General features: G+C 31.6%; 1 protein-coding gene across 2 annotated transcripts in view; it reads left to right on the top strand.

Annotated features, from left to right (window-relative positions):
* LOC126742764 (C3 and PZP-like alpha-2-macroglobulin domain-containing protein 8) overlaps positions 1–23,504 on the top strand; it is a 334,454-nt gene that overhangs the window by 272,758 nt on the left and 38,192 nt on the right. For both annotated transcript variants that reach the window (XM_050449553.1, XM_050449554.1), the window contains exons 13-18: positions 15,903–16,031; positions 16,179–16,278; positions 16,333–16,483; positions 16,786–16,941; positions 17,004–17,225; positions 17,328–17,541. In XM_050449553.1, coding sequence (XP_050305510.1) covers positions 15,903–16,031; positions 16,179–16,278; positions 16,333–16,483; positions 16,786–16,941; positions 17,004–17,225; positions 17,328–17,541 — 972 coding nt within the window. The remainder of the gene's footprint in view (positions 1–15,902; positions 16,032–16,178; positions 16,279–16,332; positions 16,484–16,785; positions 16,942–17,003; positions 17,226–17,327; positions 17,542–23,504) is intronic.

The following is a 23,504-nucleotide window of genomic DNA, read 5'->3' as shown; positions in this document are numbered from 1 at the left end:
TCGAAACAATTGTTGAAACTCCCTCCTAAAAGGTTCCTTTTTACAACCTTTACCACATTACTTATAAGTGATATAGGTCTATAGGTCTGTGTTGTGTCGGAAGAGGTGTCCTGTTTAAAAATTTAGAGTACCTAAAGTTGTTTTAAACATTTTCGGGAATCTACACTGTACAAAAATTTTATTTATTAACATTGTTAAAGGAGGTACAATGCTATCCACTTTCAATTTAAAAGTGCTTATCAGGTGATATCTGTGTCCTTGGAATGAATACCACTTTCTTTCGATTTTCTGAATGCCAGATGCTTTTGTTTTATTATCATTTGTTGCTTCTTGTATTATTTTTCGCGCTTTTTTTTTGGATTACTTCTTGATTTGAATAAATTTTCTTTATAATAGATATTTTTTTGTTGCTATTCTATTTATTTTTATTTCTTAAGTCTTTGCAGTCATTTTAGTTTGTATATTATCCCCCGATATTTTAATGCATATTTATGTTGCTTGACTCTTTCTTTTATCAATTATACAGTTTCTGCTATTATCCAGTCCTTTTTCCTTTTATTCATTTTATCTGTATCCTGTTCTCTCAAAATATCAGATCATTTTTCGCAAGGTCTTATAGTAGTTTTACTGAATTTATCTTTTCGATTTTAACATTTTAAATCTTTTCGGTTATATTTGCTTCATGTTTTGTGTTTAAAATAGTAGAATTGTGTAGCGATCGATTATTTACGTTCTCAAAATAAAAGAATTAATTTTATGGCGTCTAGTAAGATTGTAGTCTTTAATAATTATATGATCGATTGTTGTCTAGATTCGTTGACAATATATTGGAATATTAAGGAAGATACTTCATGTATTCATGTATTTTACTGATTTATGTTGTCAATATTTTTATGAATATTTCAATAGTTTTATGAATATATACTACTGCCATCATTCTTATTAAAAACAGCACTGTTATAGAAAATTTAATAGTCACGTATAATAGGATTTTCTAATTTTATCTCATATTTTCTCAACTTAGGTCATTTATTGGCAAAAAGTTTGTCAAGAAGAGCCGAAAAAAGAAACAAAAATAAAAAAAGAATATAGAATGAGAGTGAAAAAGCCCAAAAACACCATGTTATTTACAAAAACTAGAAATAGGTACCTATGCTTAAAAGTGAATTAAAATTCGTTAAAAAGTTTAGTTTAGGAATCTTAAGTCTTATACCATATAAATAAATAACAAAAATTTTTAACCAGTTAAAAATAAAAACCAGGTCGTGTAAATAAATACATAACTAACGTTTGAGCCAGGCATAACAATAGCTTTCGCTTATTCTAACAAAATGCACAAATAAGTAGCACATATTAATAGAAGTGTCTATTTTATTTATTCCTAAAACCTAATTTTAAAATATTTTATGGCTTAAGTTTAGAAAATCCTTTCTTGACGTTTATTCCTAGTAAAATATTAATATTTTAAATAGGCGTAATTTTATTTGAAACATGCCGAAGCCAATAATTCGCTGATATAGCGAAAGTTCACCCTGAAATAACTAAGCTTTAGCACGAAGGCTCGATTACTATTTATGTCGCGCCGTGGCTAAGATCCCTCGGGAGAACTTAACTTGAACGATTGTAGAAAACAAGGGACTCAGAAGTTGTGAGCTAACGGTGGTCCTCTGGGTGTGTTAGAGGAAAACTTCCCTCAACTTCCTTTATATAGAAATTACCGTCAGCTACATAAGCCTTTGGCTTTTATGAAAAATGTTAGTTGATACGTTTTAACCTTAGTTACAGAAATACATTACTTACCTCTATAAGTTCTTAACAGGTTTTTTAAAAATTAACTTATAAATCAAGAGTAAGAAAGGATAAGTACCTTATCAATTTATTAGACCGCCATATTAAACAAACATATATTTTGACTTTTTGGCTTGATAACTTTTTCAAACTCAAATTTTCAGCGTAACCCTTTTACTCAAAAGATTTAATTATAGTAAAAAATCAGTGTTAAATAGGCCTAATTATAGAAATCCTATGAAATCGACCTTCAATTCGTTACGTCCAGATTTATCTCTTATCAGCCTTTTGTCAAATTCCCAAGAGGACGGGCCCCATACGCGCTTAGGGTTTTGGAGTCTGTATAAGTGTGCCTATTATCCGACCCCTTGTCAAGCAGTTTAACTCTTGAAGGGCCCTGTAAATTACGACTATGGCACAACCTATTTCAAATAGGCATGTAAATAATGCTACGTATAATGCTACTTTGAATTCTAAGATTCCTGAATTTCACAGACATCAGAATTTATTGCTTCTTGATATTAAATAATTTTACATTTACATTTCTAGGTATTAAAACTCGATATTTTATTTTGAAGTTGTTAGATACGTTTTCCTGGATATTTCCTCAAGTTGAATATTTTTATTATATTTTTATTTTGAATATTTTATACCAATCATCTTACTCCATCTTTTTCTTCTTCGATTTCATTTTCTAGGCTCCAATTAAAAGAGAAAAAATGAAAACTCCAAGTCTCAATCTCAAAATGACGTTTTCAAAATGGCATTTTGAGACTGAGACTTGGAGTTTTCATTTTTTCTCTAGTTACGTAGGTCTCTTTGAGATAATGGACGAGTTCTTTCAATCCAATTAAAAGAGATAATATTTTTAGTGTTATACGGTTTTAATAGATTATTTATGCAATCCAGTCAATCAGTGCATTCTAATAGAGAAAAAGAGAATCAAATTTATGCCATAAAACAAGTTATCACCAGTAAAAATGAAATCACTTCTAATTCGGAGATTTCCCCACGATCATTAATATAAAGTAGAAATAGCATTGGATCCCCAATTGAACCCTGAGAAATTTACCGATTGATATATCTACAGTCTGTGGGTCTGACACCTGACAAGACTCGTTAGCGGCGACTAAGAAAGATTACTTTGTGACTGATACTGTCTAAGGTACTCTAAAGTTAAAAAATATAGCAAAAGACTATAGCGAATGTTTTGCCCTATTAATTATAATGACTCGCTGGTAGTTTCTTCGATTCCATTATTGTAAGCATTTGAAAGGCAATGGTGTGTTCTCCTAAGAACTTAAATCTGCTATAAGCATATATATAAATTTTAAAATGGTAAGTGGATGGTTATTTTGATAAAAAAAAATTACAGAATAAATGAAATCTTATGGTTCAACCTCAAGATCCTATCAAGTAGTTTATAGATTGAGAAAATTTATCTGAATAATCTACATGGCTATTCAGATTCAAAAAATTGGAGATATTTTAAAAATGGCATAATCTTTTTTCCTAATAATTTTTATTTCTTTTACCATCCCAAAGTATAAGTTAGTATAAGAAAAGATTTTTTTTGCACAAAAAAAGCAAATCAGTCTGTTTAGATTTTACAATTTTACAAAAAGTAGTTATTATATGAATGTTTATGTCAACTTTTGCCAAGGTAACAAGTATTTATCCACCGTTGACTTGTATTCTTCTACAATTTTGCAATATTATTAATTAAAGAAATATATTTCGATTTTAGTATAACGATTACATAGCATGATTATATAAATTTCTGGTTAGCAGCTTTTAATGAATTACTTTTATTATTTATTTTGTCAAACGTAATATTAGATACTTAACATCAATCCAGCAATTTTTAGAATTGTAGGTACACTATTTTATTTATTTATGATTGGAGAAGCCTGAATTAAGCTTACTAATGAACTAGTACTTCTGGTTCTCCTTTTTTTCAAAGGAAAGTCCTCCATACCTACAATTCCAACTAACCAAATTGGATGGTTTGTTGAAGAGATTTACATACCGAAAACAACCACTAAAGTTCTACTAATATTAAAATGTTTCCAATCTTGAAAAAATAAATGTTTCTGGTATATTTTTTTTAATCTAGGTTTGTGAATGTTTTTTTTTTCGCTTTAAAGAAATTTCTAATTTTAATTTTTTGTTTTGACTTTCAAATTCTCTTCTTGCCTGTCAGAAGTAAATACTTTAAGTTAAAGCTGCAACTGGAGATAAATAATATTTGTGAACCCGTGTTAAACAAATCCAACATAAATTTTGTTTTTCCTATAAATTTAGTCAAACATTAATTACAAAAGAAAAATAATGACCCTAACAAACAGAGAGTGGAAACGAATTCGAGTAATAGGAGGATGGATATAAATCAGGGCATTTTGCTACTGAAATACCATTGCCTGGAGGGATGTCCATAATTTATCTTGTCACGACGATTTACTTTCCGAAGTTGCCAGCACGGCCGCTGTTAATTTCTACTCTGTAGCCAAAAAGGACACTACTGAGATATATTCGACCCTAATGGGGTTTAATAAACAGTAGGCCGCCTAGGGAATCATGTTTATGTATATTCCCGAACTAATAAGGGGTCATTAGGGCAAAGTTGGCTCTCAAGTTAAATAGTTTCGGCGTGCTGAGTATGCCAGAATGTATGTTAAAAAAAAATAGTCCAGATGAAATTTTATTATAAAAGTAATGAAGTTTGGAAAAAATTAATTTACAAATAGTGTAATTTTTTTTTAATTATTTACGTAGTATTAAATGTACATTAAGTTAGGTAGCTGATTGATGTCACAAGTCTCTCTTATTATAGCAATACAACAATCAAACTATGTTACAAATTAAAGAAAGTAATCCATATCACTATGTTAGACCAAGAAAAACTGTTAAAGATAGAAGAATACTAATCCAAACAAATAAAACCAATTGGCTTGCTATTTTTTAATATTCCACTTCATTTGATGATACGCCGTTATGCCTTATAACTTTCTTGTTTGTATTTTTTTATTGTTTGTTTGTTAAAATAATTATTTTAATTTAAGAACTTTTTTGACTTAATGTGTCATTCCTCCATTTTAAGGTTTTAATATATACGGTTTTGAATGCAAATATCTGCAGAAATATCGAGCCAAATATACGTTTTTTATAAAGAATTAAGTAAGGAGTAAAAACTTAAGCAAAATATACAGGGCGTTCCATTTAAAGAAAACTTACTTGACAATAAAAACTTTGTTTTCGAGACATCCTATACATTTACCAATACTGTTAACAAAATTAGTATTTCCAAACAAACACTTTTTATCTTTTTAAGTTTTCTTTCATATCATATACACGGGTGAAAAAATCGTGTGTAAATAGAGTTGGGACACCCTGTAAATAGTATGACCCGAATTAAATGTAGGTGAATTTCCGCTCTCAGCACTAAGCGCAAGTGGGAAGTCGGGAAACTTGTCGTTCTCTCTTTAAGTTGACGCTTTTTATGAGATTTTCCGCACTCAAGAAAATAATTTGCTGGCCGTGTATACAGGGTGTACGCAAAATGAGTCGACAAGGATTAACCACCAATTTCTTATCCAAAAATAAAACGTTTAGACCAACTTGCCTATCTGACAGTTTGCATACACTGTCTAACAAAATTACAACCATTTATTCGTAACATATATATTTTTTTAAGTTTCGGAAAAATTGGTGAATGTATTTGGATGCTACTTACACAACCCATTTTAATTTTAAAACTGGCACTTTCTAGCAGCGTTTTTGGCCATTTATGGTTAAGCGTTACTTGCGTAGTGTACTGCGCGTACACTTATTTCGCGGTCACTTTGTATATAACAGGATCAAAATATCCAATTGTGCCTTGGTTCACCAAAAATCACTTATATGCCCATACTATATAATAATTTAGCCCAAAAAACGTGACTTAGGCAAAGTCTTGATACAATGGGATCAAATGCCTCTCCAGATAAAAAAACTTTGATTCTCCTGACGACTTTGCATCAGATGTACTGAGGAAAAAGAGTTTACGGATTGTACTACTTGCACTTTATCGAGGATTTAGAAACAAATTTAGAATCATGAAGATCTTTGTACTTAAAGAAAATAGTGACATATTTTCACCAAATTCAATATTCTTTTGCTGGACCCTTCCACTTCCTTTTAAGGCATTCTTTAATTTTTTGAGACTACCAGTGACTCCATATGCCTGGAAGAAGTTTCAGTCTTCATTGATTTATTCATGTTTGCATAAAAACGAACTAGGCCTAAATTATATGCAGTTATTGAAAATATATTTTGTCTGGAATATCTTTTGCGTGTTGTAAAAATTTGTAGTTTCTTATGTTGGTAGATCCCTTATAAAGATAAATGATTGAGAAGATGGCACGAGTTTGTATATTGCCGATAGCTTTAGAATTAATAGAATCATCGAAAACAATGTAGAAATTTTGGTTATGATTTGTATAATGCATAAATGGACTAAATATTTACTATTTCGCTTAGAAATACTTTTTTTATTTTATTTTTATTTTGTTTAACATTCATATTGCGTCATATTTGAAAACTGACTTATAAAGGTGGTCAACTCCATAGACTTTTTTGTGTTTCGCTCTTTTAGGAATTTTTAACATGAAGAGGATTTTAAAATAAATTAGAATTAAATTATTGGTAAAGGAATTAGAGGCTAATTTCGTTCGTAACTTAATTACTAATAAAAGTTGAAAAATATTCTTCCAATACTAGAATTCTTACTGGTTAATTAAAGCAAAAAAAAGGATTGATGCTACATAATATGAGTTCTGTTAGCAAATAACAGTTTTTTTTTCGGTGAGATATGTAAAACAACAACAAGGTAGCAGGGCTTTTTTAATTATGTGATTAAAATTAATATTATAATCATAAATAATAGAGGTATAGAAAGAATATTGCATGTGATAACAAACATTCAGTGATTGTTCAAATTACTAATTTTTATTATAGTCCAATCGCTGCGAGGACTCATTGGCAATCTAATTATATTATATTGAATTTCAAATGAAGGCGTAAAAGGCTGGTCTTATACAAAAGGTACTTTGGCGATTTCTGCTAGAAAAGAATTTTGTCTATTGGATCTTCTTTTTTAATAGAAACTCCTACCATAATCAAGTTGTCCTAGCATTTCTTAATATTCAACCTGTGCGTTCAAAAGTTAGCGAATTGGAACTATTTTTAGAATCGGTTAACTTTCCTAGTGTGTTAATTCTTGTTTAACACTGATTGAGGTCTGACGAGCCTATTGATATTCCTGGTTATGTACTAATTTCCAAATTTTCACGCAAGCAATATACACATAGTGTGTACTCTTATTATGTTAGAGAAAGCTTTTTTAACTAAATTTGTGTTTATTACTATTGACAGATTTGATCATCTATTGATTGAAAAGGTGTGCGAGTTTTCTATTGTATTTAGCAGTAAGTTAAATTTGTATATTTTAAGATTGTATCAATCTCCATCTGGTAATTTAGATTTTTGAGATCCTCTTAAGTGAAATTTCGGTTAATGGGATGTTGATTCTGACTGGCGATCTTAATGTAAATTTTTTAGACAAATCTAATGGATCAAATAGAATTCTTTTTAATCTGTTAAACTTATTTAATTTTAAGATGCACGTGGAACAGCCAACCCGGATTTCAGCATTTTCTTCCTCACTGATAGATTACTTCTGTACGAATTTTAACCAACACGAAAATCAGTGTACAACAATCAATGCCGGTCTGTCTGACCATGAGGCAATAGTGGGATTAATAAAGCTTAATAGTGCAGCTAATGAGAATAAGTTTGGACGCGATAGACTTTATACTAGAGCTAATTTCCGCAAATTCTCTTTGCTTTGCAATATGTCAAGTTGGACTAATGTATTGACTACTGTTAACCCACTGCATAGCTTTCATCAAATAGTATTAAACAATTTTAACACTGCTTTTCCTGTCGTCAATATTAAGAAACGAAATAGAAAACCTTGGTATACTAAGGGTTTACGAGTATCTGGAAAAAATATGCGCTCCCTTTTTTACATTAGAAAATACGCTATGAACAATGCAACATTTTTAAATTATTATAACAGATACCGCAAGATTTACAGAAACTCAATCAAAATGGCTAAGTGGACCTACTTTCAAAGGAGGATAAATAATTCCTCCAACAGAGCAAAAGAGTCTTGGAAGATTTTAAATGAGCTAAGGGGCAAAAATAATGTCTTGGTTATTCCAAGTACCTTAGATTCCAATGTCCTCAATTCCTTCTACTGTGATATTGCTAGTAACCTTGCAGCCAATCTCTCACAAAAATAGATCCCAGGAGCTATCTCAGCAATGTGGTAGTAGCCGAATCTTTTTTTGCCCCCACAAGTGTAGAAGAGCTTAAACAGTTAATGGTTAATATTAAGAATAAGAGTTCATCAGGTTGGGATGGGCTTTCTCTTAAAATATTTTATGCTTTACCTCTTGTTGCTTTGCTAGTCTTGGCCGAGTCAATTAACTTTTCATCTATGTCTAGAGTTTTCCGAGAGTGCTTAAAAAGAGCAATGATTGTTCTTCTTTACAAGGGTGGCGATCGCGACTGTCCTTCTAACTTTAGACCTATAGCGTTATTGCCTACTTTAGCCAAGATAAGTGGAACGGCTCGTTAAACTGAGGTTGGTTTAATTTTTAAATAGGTTTGGCCTATTGAGTTTTCAGCAGTTTGGCTTTCGTGAGTCTGTGAGCACAAATGATGCTATCTTTAGCTTTCTAGAGCACCTGTACAACCGACTGAATGTTGGTAAAGTTGCAGCAGCGGTATTCTGTGACTTGTCCAAGGCATTTGACTGCGTGAGTCACAGAGTGCTGCTGATGAAACTGGATCTCTATGGTTTCAGAGGAACTGCCCTTGAGTGGTTTCGTTCCTACTTATCAAATCGTGTCCAGGCTGTCAAATTTAATGGTGGTATCTCTAAGGAACTTAATATAAATGTGGGTGTTCCGCAAGGATCAGTACTTGGTCCTTTACTTTTTCTCATTTATGTGAACGATCTGCCACAACTGCAGGTAACTGGCAAATTTACATTGTTTGCCGATGATACCACCATCCTCTGGCACGACTCTGATGTTTTTCAAATGGAGGCCAATATACGTGCAGATTTGTTAAAAATAAAAGACTGGTGTGATGCAAATTTGTTGACATTTAATCTTTCTAAAACAAATATCCTTAATTTTAAATGTAAAACAAATGATATATGTTTGAATAATGAAGCCATCACCATGCCACCGTTCAGTAAGTTTTTGGGTCTTTCCATAGACAAGTTCCTTAAATTTGAAGACCATATTGTGAATGTATGTAGAAAAGTCTCATCAGGCTGCTACGCCCTAAGGGTTATTGCCACCAGTCTTAATTTCTCCATCGCCAGATCTGCATAATTCGCGATTATCGAGTCACACCTTCGATATGGAATTTGCTTTTAGGGTTCATGTTCAAATTCACTTTTTAATTCAATGTCTGTACTCCAGAAAAGGGCCATTAGATATCTATGTGGGGCCAAGCCTCGTGACTCATGTCGCCCGCTTTTTGTAAGTCATAATATTTTAACCCTGTGTTGTATTTCTATTTTGGAAACAGTTTGCTTAGTTTTTAGAAAATATAAACAGGAACTCCACTTAGGAAGCCACTATAATACGCGACAAAATTATTTGTTGAGGCTACCCATTCCTCATTTTGAACTTGTCCGTAGCTCTATCATATATGGAGGTAGAAAGCTGTTTAATAAACTTCCACTAGAAATAAGACAATTTAAGACTGAAAAAAGCCTACGTACAAGGACGAATATATTTCTTGCTAGTAAAGCGTACTATAGTATAGGTGAATTTTTTAATGATTAGCATTTAAGTATTTTTTAAAGTTTTATATAATTTTATTTTATTTTAAATTAGTTTCTCATTTTTATTTCTTTAATGTACAGTCTATTGGCTTTGTCTACAACTTCTATGTTTATATTGACAATAAAGCATTTTTGAGTTTGAGTTTGAGTTTGTATTGGAAAAAGAGAGTAGGAATCGGTCTTGATACTAGTTAATCTATAACTCACTTGGTTAGAAGAGGAAGAAACCGAAAAAGCTTGCGTTTATGTCGACTAAGTTCCGTGTGTTAAGCGACGTAGTCTAACGATAATAATTTTGTAAGAGCTGTGTACTGGAGTGCAATGTTGTTATGATCGAGCCAATTAATAATACTTTTTAATTGATCTTTTTTGTCTCTCTCTGTGTTTAGGTGTTCTTTAACAGCCATGTGTCCCATTCTGATACTTATAAGTGTTCTGAGTTTGTTCCTCCCAAATGAAAGGAGGTCAAGTTTTCTCTCTTCAGCTGTCTCATTTCTGTCCAGTAAGCTTGATGTTTTTTTTCACTCGGACCCTGATCTCACTGCGGAGTGTGCTTCTTGGCACTCCCAGTGTAGGTCCGATCTAAAAGTGCTATAATGATAGAGATTCGGTTCTCTATCATTATACTATATCATTGATAAGAGACTCTCCTGCCGTAGAGCTTTTTCTCGCTAGTTCATCGGCTTTTTCATTTTCTGGAATACCTGTATGTCCCGGAGCCCATATAAGTCTAACTGAATTGCCGTCTATTAAGGTTTTCACTTAGAATATTAAAAGGCTAGAATTAGCATTGCCGTGGAACTATGGGCTGTTTATTTGCTTGTCACATCTCTGGTCGAATGATATGAGCAAAATTATATTAGTCCTCCTTATTAAACTATGAAGCATTTTTTCATAAAATATGATAAGATACTAAAAAAAAATTATTTATTATTAGCACTAGGCTAGAATCAATTTCATACATTGGTTTAACTAGATAACAATTAAAGTTTTAATATGTTGCTTACATTCCCTTTTAAAGCTATTTATATTATTACAGCTCTTTACATAATTTGGAAACTCATTGTATTGTTTTAAACCTTTAAAATATCAACTATTTTGACCTGCACCAGTATTTACCCTGTCTATGTAAAAATTATCTTTTGATCTTGTATTGTGTTAATGAATGTCACTAACAAACTTTTTCTACTAAATGACTTGGAATTAGTGGTAACATTTTATAAATAAATAGCATTGTTTTATAAGTGACGGTCTGTCTTACACTCAACACATTGGCACAGTTTAACATTTCTGTCCTCCTTGTATAATGACTGCAACCAAGAATAATTCTTAACGCCCTATTTTGTTTTTTTTTGTAGTAAATCGATTTCCGAGTTCGAATCGATAATTCTAACTTGCAAAATTGGTCCAGCTCATGTTCACACATTATATTTTGTATAACATCTTCATTACTTTTATTTCTGGGTATATTTTCTGCTATTTCTTTAATACTATCCAGAAAGAAATTATTAAAACTTTCACAAAGATCCTTTTCTTTAACAATCACATTATTAAATATTATTTCCTTTTTAGTTTCAACATATCCGCTATGGCTAATTAGTTTTTTTAACGATTTCCACACTTTTTTAGAGTTATTTTTTGCTTCATCAATTTTACAATTGTAGTAACTTACTTTAGCTGATCTAATGAATGATACTACTTTATTTCGTTGCCTTGAGTAGTTGTTCCAATCTTCCTCGGTTTTGGTCGAAATAGCTTTTTTGTGTAAGTTATCCCGTGTTCTTAATTCATTTTCTATATCCGGATTCCTCCACATTTTTTTATGACTTGGTTCATTTATATTTATTGTTTATTCAAGGATTACCTCATTTAAAGTCACTGTAATATGATATATTAGACAATCAGCTGAAGTATTTGTATCTGTACACTCTAATGGCCATACTTTATTCATTAGTTTATGTTGAAAATGCATGCATGTTATAGTTACATTATTACTTTTCTGTTGACTAAGAGGTAAAAATATATTAATAATTAAGTGATCTGTAATTTTGGGAGTATATTGCACTTCTTGCCTTAAATCCTTATTATTTGTGAGAAGAAGGTCAATTTTTGTTGAAGATGTAGGTGTTATCCGCGTATGTGTTGAATAATTGATATATTCCATAACTATTTATTAAATTGTTTAATTTATTGGCATAAAAGATATTGTTTGCTAAATCTATATTAAAATTTCCCAGCATTAGGCATGTGGCATCCAGTTTCAAGTTTTCTAAGCAATTCTCTAATTTTTCTATAAATATGGCATCACTTGTGCTTGGGGAATGATTTTTTTATATGCATACACTTTTTTTATATACATTGAAAGATTGTTGATTATGTTATATCATATGTGTATATTATTTGTGCTTTAAATTTATTTTTTGATTGCTATTTTTGGCTTGGATAAATATTATTTGCATAGTTTATTTTTTGCTCTATTTGATTATAGACTCTTTTATACATGCACAGTTTTTATCATAAACATGGTGATCAAAACTTACGTTTGGTATTTTTAGGAATTCAGCTACATATTTACAATTTGCACAAATAATAATATTTGATTGACATTCCTCAAATCTGTGATTACCAGCACATTTTCCACATATGAAATTTTGAGATTTGCATTCTTTTGCAAGACGACGAAATTTGTAGCATTTAAAACACTGTATGACATTTAGGTGGTCAAAGAACTTCCAACAAATAGACATTCTATCTCTTTTTTGCATATTTGCAGCATATTGCGTATTTGGATCTACTTCTAAAATGACGCTTTCCTTTCCTCTTTTCCCTTTATAATGTGTTACGGCTGATATTTTCCGTTCAGACATATCTGTGTTATACATACAGATCGTGTTATCGTGAGCTACGTATTACCCAAAATAATGGCAACACCGCTTAGTTGCGGCTTGCAGGGGCGGAATTTTTCGTTTTTATTTTTTGAACCGGGAGTCAGCAGACATCACTTTGCTGTGTTACTGCACGTTGCATTAATAATTTTTGAGCGTTATTTTCGTGTTTTTTTCACTATGGCTCTTTATACCCCTTCCGAAAGAGTTCAACTAATTAAATGGTTTTATGGAGGCAATTCGGCAGTACAATGTAGAGATTTGTTTTTAGTGACATTTGAGAATAGACCGATTCCTTGTGCAAAAACGGTTTTAAATGTGGTTGGGTTGGGTTGGGTTGGGTTTTTTTGAATTTTGAGACATCTTTTTGTCTTCAAGATTATAAAAAATGCCAAACAAAACGTCAAGAACCACCTGTTGAAGTGGTCCAGGATATAGAACGGCGGGAAGAAATGGTTTGCAGTACCCTAGAACTTGATTCGACACGGTCCACTAGAAGTGTTGGAGAGGAACTGGGAATGAGCAGTAAAACTGTTGCTCGTATCTGGAAAAAATATGGGTACAAATGTTTCAAGTATTCAAAAACTCAGGAAATATTTCCTGAAGACCAGTGGCGAAGAATGGAATTTTGTGAAACCATGATGGAAAAGGCAAATAAAAACGAATATTTTTTAAAAAATATTTTGTTTTCTGATGAATCTTCTTTTCCATTACATGGCAAACACAATCCTTCCATTGTTCATTATTGGTCTCAGGAAAACGAGCACAAAAGTTTTCAGTTTTGTACTCAGTATCCTCAGAAATTGAATGTTTGGGCAGGTATTTTGGGCGACATTTTTTATTGATGGCACTTTAGACGCCCAAAAGTACCTTGAGTTGCTGCAAAACCAAGTTCTTCCTGCCATTTAAATCCTACCTGATGTAGACCTGGGTTTATTTTCAGCAAGATAGCTGTCCTGCTCATAACGCGGCTGGGCTAAAAGAATTTTTAACAAATACTTTTCCTAACCGCCTTATTAGTGGGATTGGCGATATTAAATGGCCTCCTAGATCTCCAGATTTGTCTCCAAATGACTTTTATTTGTAGGGTTACCTTAAGCAGACCATTTACAAGCATGAATTTAGGAGGCCAACAAATTTAGAGGAGTTGCGAAAAAAAATTGTCGAAGGTGCCAATTCTATTTTACCTGAAACTCTTTTGGAGGTGCGAAATAGCTTTTACGATAGGTTAAGTTTTTGTTTAGCGAAAGAAGGCGGTTTCAAGGCGGAAATAATCTCATAGTCATTGCCTAGTTGATGTTTTATGTTTTCTGAAATATCAAGCAAGTCTTTTCCATCACAACTATAGCTTATTTCTACACCGCCATCTTTAATAAACTTCATACGAGACACTCCACCTTTGATATTCTTTGGGTCTTCTTTTTTTTCAATATAAGTTTTTGTTGCATAGCTTTCCTGAGCTTCCTTTGATTTGATGATCACCACTTGACTATTTTTTTTTCTGTTGCAACAGTGCCCTTTGATTTGCTCGCTTCATTGACACAGTCACTTCTGGTTTTAACGTCTTCAATTTTATTTCTTATCAAAATTTGATCTTCTAGGTTTACTATATGTTGATCTTGACTTTCAATAACTGTTTCCTTGGCTTGTACCATCATCCTTGCATTGCATCATCTTTTTAAGCAGTGTTATTAGTTTGGCATTTCTGCATTTAACACAGTAGAACTTCATAACTCTTGAACTCAGTTCTAATACTCTTAACCCCGATGATGTTAGCTGTCCACATTGTTTGCAACTACATTTTTTGCAGATATCACAGCCATAAACTGGATTTTTATTTTGTTTACATATATCACATTCCATATTGAGGTTAGGTGCACTCAAATAATAAATTAAATTTCAACAAGGAAATTCACCTCCCCAGGCGTGGTCTTCATTTACACTCACAGTATGTATAGTGCATTCTGCTCATTTGGATCAAATCCACTAACTAAACTGTAATATACACCATTTCTTGACAATTTTTCAACATCACATGCAACAAACAACAATAACATAACCAACGCTGAAAAGAGTGTCAAAGTCAAACTCTATAAAGAAGTCAACATTCAAAGTTAAATGAATGTGGATAACGTTCCTATATTAAAGAAAAAAGCAACAACATCGCAACGCTGCTCGATCGGATTGTTGATTCCACCGACACAAGTAATCTTTACCATTGACGTCGTCATAAAATATTTACATGATAAATATTTATTATTAATAGAATATGCTTTAAGTTATAAATAATATTACCGCTTATGCGTTTTTGAACGTACTTCATTAGAGTAATGGTACTTTTTTAATAAAAAGCATTTTTATGAAAATTAAATATTTTATAATTATTATAGATTTCTTAATAAGTTTTTATTATTTTACGTTTATAACGACAGTTGTTTCTTGATATGATGTTATAGCAATATTGGTATTTACTTGTGAAAAGGTCGGCCTAAATCGCCATTTTCCCATGGTGCGGCACAAGTCTTTACAATCGTAACAGTTCACAAAAACACTGAAATGACTCAACCTTTTTCCTTTTTTAACCAAAAACTAAAGAAAAAACACAGAACTTCACAAATGTCAAAGTAAACACAAAGCCGTTTGCCAAGATGACAGCTTTTGCGTGCGGTGTTGTGCTATTTTAAATTTTTTAGAAGCAGTTTTAGGAATAAAAATGATTTTTTTTTGCTTTAAACATGTTATTTTTGCGCTTAGAATAACATAATATATCTATTTCTACTTTTAATTTTTAATGCAAAATCTAACATAAGTGAGTTAAATTAACATAATTATATGTGTTGATATATAGCTGAAAGTTTCCTCTTTTAAAAATGCGTGTAAACTTGACAACAGAGGATCGGTGAATATGTAAAAAAAACCCTTGCCCCTGTGCACATGTTGAACTCGAACAAAGTTGTTGTTTACTAAATCTAGCCTTTCAATGTTCTTAGGGTTTTTAACCAAAACTGATATAACCCTATGGCTCCATAAGGCCCTTAGGGCGGCTTGGCTATCTGTTAATATTAGGATATGCTTATTAGGATACGCTCTCCTAATCTTCTCCCTAGCACATTGTCGTATCGCAAATATTTCTCTCTGGAAACCTGCGGCATGTTTTCAAAGCAGATGAGCCATTTTATGCTTAGATTTTTCTCCAAAAATTCCAGCTACCGTTCCGGTGTCCGTTTTTAATTTTTAATAAATTATATCTTGTAGTACCAATAAAGACAATTTAAATATATTTTTGTATTATTTCTTATTTTAGATTTTCTTCTTTTTTGCAGAAGATCCAGCCCATCCACGCAACTCTCAATAATGACTCCCAAGGAACCAGGAAAATGGTCAATCTGGGGACTGCTAATTTCAAATAATGGTTTAAAGTTTTCTGCCCCAATTACTCTAGAAGTATTTAGGTAAGATTTCGCAACTTAAATATTTGTTAAATGAAAATTAGCAGAATATTTCTCGAAGGTGTTTTTCTATAATTTAAAATGATATAAACCATTATCTTTTAGATCATGCAATGGATAATAGTGACTAAATTATTTCTTTTTTTTTAGACCGCTTACCGTGGATTTTCATTTACCCCCCAGCCTTAAAGTGCGAGAAGTTTTGGAAGTAGACATTAAAATAGAGAATAATGTAAATTTATGCGTTGACGTAAGTAGATTTAAATAAAAAATGAAATCATGAAATAATGTTTGTTTAATTTAGGTAACAGCTCTTCTTGCTTTAAGCGAAGGCGCTCAGTTTGTAAGTAATGGTCTTCTTTATGTAACTGAGAGATTAAGACTCGGACCTCATGGAGCTACCTCGTTGGTGGTAAGAATATTAGCTTTGGAGCCTGGAACTAAGAATCTTACTGGTAAGTTTTTACATATTCTAGTCAATGTTTTATTGTTCTATTGCATCCAATAATAATGCAAATTATTGAACGGTATTTCGGTATAATTGAAGAAAAAATATAGAGACTTTGTTTTCAATGAACTAATATAAAGTTACGGTTTGACAAAAACTTGTAAAACGCTCTCGCTCTGTTGAACTTGAAGCAATGCCATTGTAAAAATTTCAGCCCGATAAAGCGTAAAGAAGGCTTCCATAGCAGACAAAAGAGTTCAAAGACGGAGTCTTCTAAAAGTAATAAAATGTTTTCTCCTCGCTTTTTAGTGGAAGTCAATGGTTATGCCAGCCCGACTTGCGAGGGATTGGAAAATATAAACAACACGACATTGTCCGGGGCCGTCATACATTCGGCATCTTTGGAAGTTTTTGTCGAGGGAAGCGAAATGATACACACTGAAAGTTCTTATTTTTGTGCCAATGGTAAATATTAATATGAGCTCTTAGATACTTTTTATTAAAAAATAAATAATTTACTATTCTAGAACATTTAGTTGTTTCAACTACAGACAATTATAAGTATGAATGGATTAAGGCTCCACATACTCACGAAAGTATGGTAATTGAAGTAAAATCTTCAAAGTCAAAAAAAATGGGACCGGTTCATATTGCTTTGGCCGATAGTAAAACAAAAATAGATAAGATGTACAGAATTACGATTGGAGATGCTGATAATTCAGTGACACATATTGGAAGAGGAAAGCACAGTAAGTATAAAGAAGTAACAGTTAACAATTTATTAAGGTAATTTCAGAAAAAAAAGAAAATAAAATTAGGAAAATGGCGACGTCAAAATGATCTTTTTTCAGATTATGGCATTCAACTAATTTCGGTCGATACTCCGGAAATACTGAGCGAGGGTGCCTGGAAAATCTTCTGGATTACATGGAATAGAAACACAATTTGTTTCGGCAACGGGTCGATCCCAGGAAATGGAACTTTACTTAAATGGAAAACGGATAAGAAAATTAAAATCGAAGAAATTGGATTTGCCTCTTCGTGGGGAGCTTTGGCGGAATTCAGGTATGTTATTGAAATTTTATGTTTTTTAAATATTCAGTTTAATTATGAAATATAATATAAATAGATTAATATTCTAACAACTTTTTTCAATAAATGCTGAAAGAGAATAAAAGTGCAATAAAAAATAAAATATTTTTACTTCTGAATAAATATAATAATACCTTCTATTATATAATAATAGTTTTGGTTCTAAAAAACCGCTTTGACTTTAAATAATAGTAATTAGCAACGACTTTATAAGCTTCCCAAGACTCCTTTTATAACTTTATATTATGATTTCCTCTGCATAGAACGTTTTTCTTCTACCTTAAATTTGATCGATTGGTTCATTCACCTACTTTCAACAGTAGATTGTTAGTTTAATCTTTTCCACCTTTTTATTGAGTTTTTCAAAGCAATGTCAATCCATCTGAAGCTTTAGATATAACTGTTCTGCTTCATATGTATTATTACAATAAGTTATTTCTTTAGGTTCTACAACTCCCCCAAGTACTAACTTTTTTGATTTCGCTGCTGGTCGAATCCTTCGCAAGATCCTAACTTCAACGTTATCTTAAATACTAACTACTTTTAGTCCATTTGTACTTAAATGACTACTTCTCCCATTTGATTTTTGCTGGCAGCTATCAAAATTACGCCTCGACAGTTTGAATATTTATTCGAAAATTAATGGCAGAACTGCTACTGACAAACACAACTTCTTTAAAGGATTAATATCAAAATATTATAATAATATAAGAAACGCCGGCAATATAAGCCGTATAAGTGGCACACTGCACGACACAGAACACAAATATATAGAGAAGTGATGGTTGCTCGCATACAAACTGATTTCTTCTGAAATTCTTCTGACAAATCAGCTAGCGTCCTCTCGCTTGGCAACGCAAACTGTTGTAACTAACTTAACAGTTTGACGTGCCTAATTGGACCAATCAAAATGGTAGAAAGGCGTGACCAAATTAAGGCGGGAAATCAAATTCCATTTAATCTGATAATTTTATCATTTAATCGTTAATATCTAAAGCAAACGCCTAATCAAAAAGGATAATCATAGAGGAAACTGCCTTTTTGATTAGGTGTTCAGCATCAGAAATTGATCTGTATAAATGAGTATTTACTGCAATAATCTACGACAGTATACTAACAATAGTGTACGACATATCACCAATTGGACAAATGGAAATAAAACAATGTTTTTCTTTAATACATTTATTATTTAATTTTTCTGAAAAAAAATTACTTAAAATGATATACATAATATACAACAATTTATTATAACAGACAATATAGAAATTAGAATGAATCTAAAAATGTTTAAAAGTATTTTGTTAGCACTGAACAGATTAGAAAAGGTTGTCAAAATTTTTGTGCTATTTTCTCGTCATACATCTGAAGGCATTCCCATTAGATTAATAATATCCTCATTTTATTAACACATAGATTCAATAGAGGATGAATTATCCTTATTTAGAATTATGTCCTTGTATCTGTTTCCCAAAGAAAAATTAAACATATTTTAAAGTTATTTAAATTATAATTTTTAAACTTTATTAAAAATTATATAGCAGAGTATTATCGAAAGAAACAATATATCCATATACAAAACAAAATAAACTCTTTGAAAATGAAAAGAACTTTTTAGTATAAACATATGAAGCTCGCATGAAGAATTTATTAGTTCGGTAAATATAGATTTAAATTCTAACTTTTCAGATCACTATTTTCTAACATGTGACTTAATCTTAAAAGTAGCAAAGCCGGAGGCTTTTTTTCATACTTATAGAGATTTTAAAAATTTTAACAAGGAGGATTTCACTAGGCAACTAGAGACCATTCCATTTGATGTAATTTATTATTTGACAAATTTAAACGCTAAGATCGATGCATTTACCAACTGTTTAATAGAACTTTTTGATATTTACGCTCCAAAAAGAACTGTACGCATTACTAAGAAAAAAATTCCTTGGATAACACCTAATTTAAAATATTTAATGTCACTTAGAAATAAAGCTCTAACTAAGTATAAGAGGTGTAAGTTGCGTGATGACTGGGAATCTTATAAAGAGTTAAGAAATTATGTAAGTGCAACTTTTAAGAGGGAACAGAGGGGGTATTTTGAAAATCAAATCAGAATTAACGGATCTAGAGAAAATTGGAAATTGATGCGTGACTTAGATATTTATGGGTCATCAAAAAATAGTGCGATTCCGGAGCGTTGGTCTGCAGAGGATATTAACAACTATTTTGTTAATATACCACAAGTTAATCCTGATGCGGATTTGTTAAATTTTTACCTGAATAATACATTATCAAAGGCCAATGTTTTTCATTTCAGATTAGCTACGGATCAAGAAGTTAAAGATGCTCTTTTTCAAATTAAATCAAAAGCCATTGGAGATGATGATATTGGTATTGATATGTTGCTACTTTGCTGTCCTATAATTCTCCCTGTAATAACACATTTAGTAAACTATAGTATAGAAAGATCATCTTTTCCTGATAAATGGAAATGCTCTTTGGTAACACCTCTTCCTAAAGTAAATAATCCTGTAGAATTGAAGGACTTACGCCCAGTTAGTATACTTCCTACTCTTTCTAAGGTCTTAGAAAGAATTCTTAATATCCAGATAAGGGAATATGTACAAAAATATAATTTACTACCGGAAGTACAGTCTGGATTTCGACCAGGATACAGTTGCTCGACGGCGCTTTTGAAGGTCACAGATGATATTATTCAAGCTATCGAAAATGACGAACTAACTGTCTTTATTCTTCTAGACTATTCAAAAGCGTTTGACAGGATAAATCACACTCTTCTTTTGGCAATTTTATAATATCTGGGTTTTAATATACATTCATGCACCTTAATTGCTAGTTATTTGCAAGGTAGAAGTCAAAGGGTAAAATTGAATAGTAAATTGTCAAATGCAAAACAGCTTTTATTTGGTGTTCCACAGGGATCCATTTTGGGACCTCTTCTGTTTACATTGTATACTTCACAGACGGCCAAATACATTACATTTGCACTTCTTCATTTTTACGCAGATGATACACAAATGTATAAATCCTGTAAGTTACACCAATTGCTACAAACCATAAATCAATTAAATGAAGATTTAAGTACGCTTCTATCAATCTCACAGAAACATTGTTTAGAGCTCAATCCTTCTAAATCTCAAGTCTTACTTTTTGGTAGAAACAGTACACAAAATTCACAATTACCTAATATTAAATTAACGTTAAATGACGAAAGTCTTATTGTCACCGATTTTGCTAAGAATTTGGGCCTAATTTTAGATAGCAGTTTAAGGTTCACTCAACACATTAATATGTGTATAAAGAAAGCCTTTATCAATTTAAAACTTATATTTAAGCAAAGACACTTATTAACAACTGCAATGAAAAGGATGCTCTGTGACTCTTTAGTGCTTTCTTATTTTAATTTTGCAGATGTAGTATATGGACCATGTTTGCTAGAAAGAGATAAATACCGTATCCAACTAATACAGAATCATTGCGTAAGGTTAATTGGGGGTCTGCGGGGCAGGGAACAGGGAGTATCGGCTAAATTAAGAGAGTTGAACTGGCTTAGAATGGATGAGAGGCGTATTTATCACTCAATAGTTTTAGTTTATAAAATAATAGCAAGGAAATGTCCAGATTATTTATACAAAAAAATTAAGTTTCGCACTGAAATACATAACTTAGATCTTCGCGACAAAGGCTCTATAACCATACCACGTCACTCCACGTCTATCTTTGAGAGATCTTTTATTTATAATATAGCGAAGCTTTACAACAGGATTCCAAATAATTTGAAACATTTGCCGGAAGTATCTTTTAAAAGAAAAATTAGGTCTTACATTAAATATTTGATGTAGTATATTATGATGTTTTATAGTGGCTAATCTGATTGCAATAATGTTTAGGGTGTAGTACTTATTGATATGAAATACTAAACTCACGAATTTACATATAACTTGCTTTTTTTAATATAAATTATAGTACCTATGTAAATTGTTATGTAGTTAGTTTTAGCTTAAGGTATAGGGTTCAGTAGAGTAGCTATAAGCTAGACTGCGCCGTAATAGACCTTAGCAATAAGTTTATATCTTTGTATTATATGGGAAAATAAAAGTCATTATTATTATTATTATTATTATTATTATATATCACTTACATAGTATATATTTGTTGGTCTCTTATAATACTAACAACATATTATCTTGGAACTATAATATTAATAAAAACTTAATTCAAGGATAGATGTTTACATAAAATAAAAAGAAACTCTTAAAAAAACATAAGTTGTAAGAAAAAAATTAATTCTGACCCATTCCGGGTGCTCAGGTCTCTTAGTCGCTATACCTATGTCTCGTCTCAGTGATCACAGGAAGTGGTATAATAGAAGCGTGAAATAAAATAAAAAAATAGGCAGTGCAAACCTTATAAATTAATTTACTAAATGATTCATGTGAAAAAAAGACAAAATAAATGTTTAAATGAATATGTATTGTAGTGTAAAGCCAGCAGTATCAGCATTATTAAAGCTTGTGGAGAGAACTGATCAGAAGAAATTCTATAGCTCAGTCTTAATAAAATTTACATTGCATATCAATCTCCATGTTTTTCTTGTAATGGGAACTGAAGGATATTAAGAAAAATCTTTTATTACTATGTTTCTTGGAACCATTTAAAATATACATACTCTTACATGAAGGAAATTGTCAGGAAAATTTTAAATCAATTTTTAATTATTGAATAGAAAATGAGAGGCGAGAGATTTTGTAATATGTATTTATAATAATCAAGTTAAAAATTAAATACTTGAAAAGCGAAACTTCTTCATTGAAATCAACTGAATTTGATTTTTTTAAAGACTAATACAAAAACATAATAGTAATAAATAAAATCAGATTTTCTTACCAGAAACCTGGAATTGCTTGCTGTAAATCAATTAAAACATTACTCCCAATATTGAAAGAGAACTTTTTAGAAAAAAAGTCATGAATTTAAAATAACATCCTTAAAACAAATAGCAAACTCAACCTACGCTTGCATTCATTGAAATGAAAAACAAACTCAAGACAATGACAAATGATGTTCTATCAGTCAATGTCAGCAACTGTCTGTCAGCTCCCTGTCAATTTTTCCAAGCAAGATGGCCGACATACGATTTCGATATTCACCATACAAGCTTCATACATGTGCTGCACGATGTCTCTGGAGACGCGTGGAAGCTCAGCGAATCTTCCGGATCATGGTCAGCCGAGTATATAAGGAGCCGGATCGCCGCTGGGAGTCAGTTTACAGTTCAGTGCAGTGAACTTATTGAATATTGTCGCGATATTTAAATCGAACATAAATAGTGGTAAATAAATACGGCAAAAATAAATATTTCTAGTAGTCGTAAGTGATTTTGTTTAGTAGTGCAAGTGTGTAAATAAATTAGTGGACTATTTCGTTGTTGACATCAGTCAAACGAGAGGTGCAAGGAATATCTTTCTACTCTGTAGACCGTAGCTCCGCATATTGTTTTAAACAAATATTCTTTAGATCCTGTTTTTTGCTAACCACCCCAATTCTGATACGAATTCGAAAGTATATGTTGTTATCGTCAATAGGGAGAAACTGAAACTCAAACCTTTTAAAATGGTCTACCTCAGTCCCTTGTATCTAGCTAATATATTGCTGGATAGAAATATTAAGAGCACTTTTTCTTTAATCTGCTGCAACTTAGTGATTGATTTATTTCTATTATTCATATGTATCATTCATCATATAAAATACTTAACTGTCTAGTGCGTCTGTAGGCTTCACATGGTCTTGATGTATATCTTCTTTAAGTATCATACGCAGTTATTTCTTTTTTATTTAATTCTCTGCTGTAAATTAAATTTAAGGCTTCTTAAGAAGACAGTTTCTTAAATTTCTCTGGGTTATTTTAGCAATTTTATCTATTA

Source organism: Anthonomus grandis, chromosome 12 (genome assembly GCF_022605725.1).
Source record: "Anthonomus grandis grandis chromosome 12, icAntGran1.3, whole genome shotgun sequence".
NCBI lineage: Eukaryota > Metazoa > Arthropoda > Insecta > Coleoptera > Curculionidae > Anthonomus > Anthonomus grandis.
The sequence above is the reverse complement of the archived record's forward strand: the minus strand, read 5'-3'. Positions and strand labels throughout refer to the sequence as shown.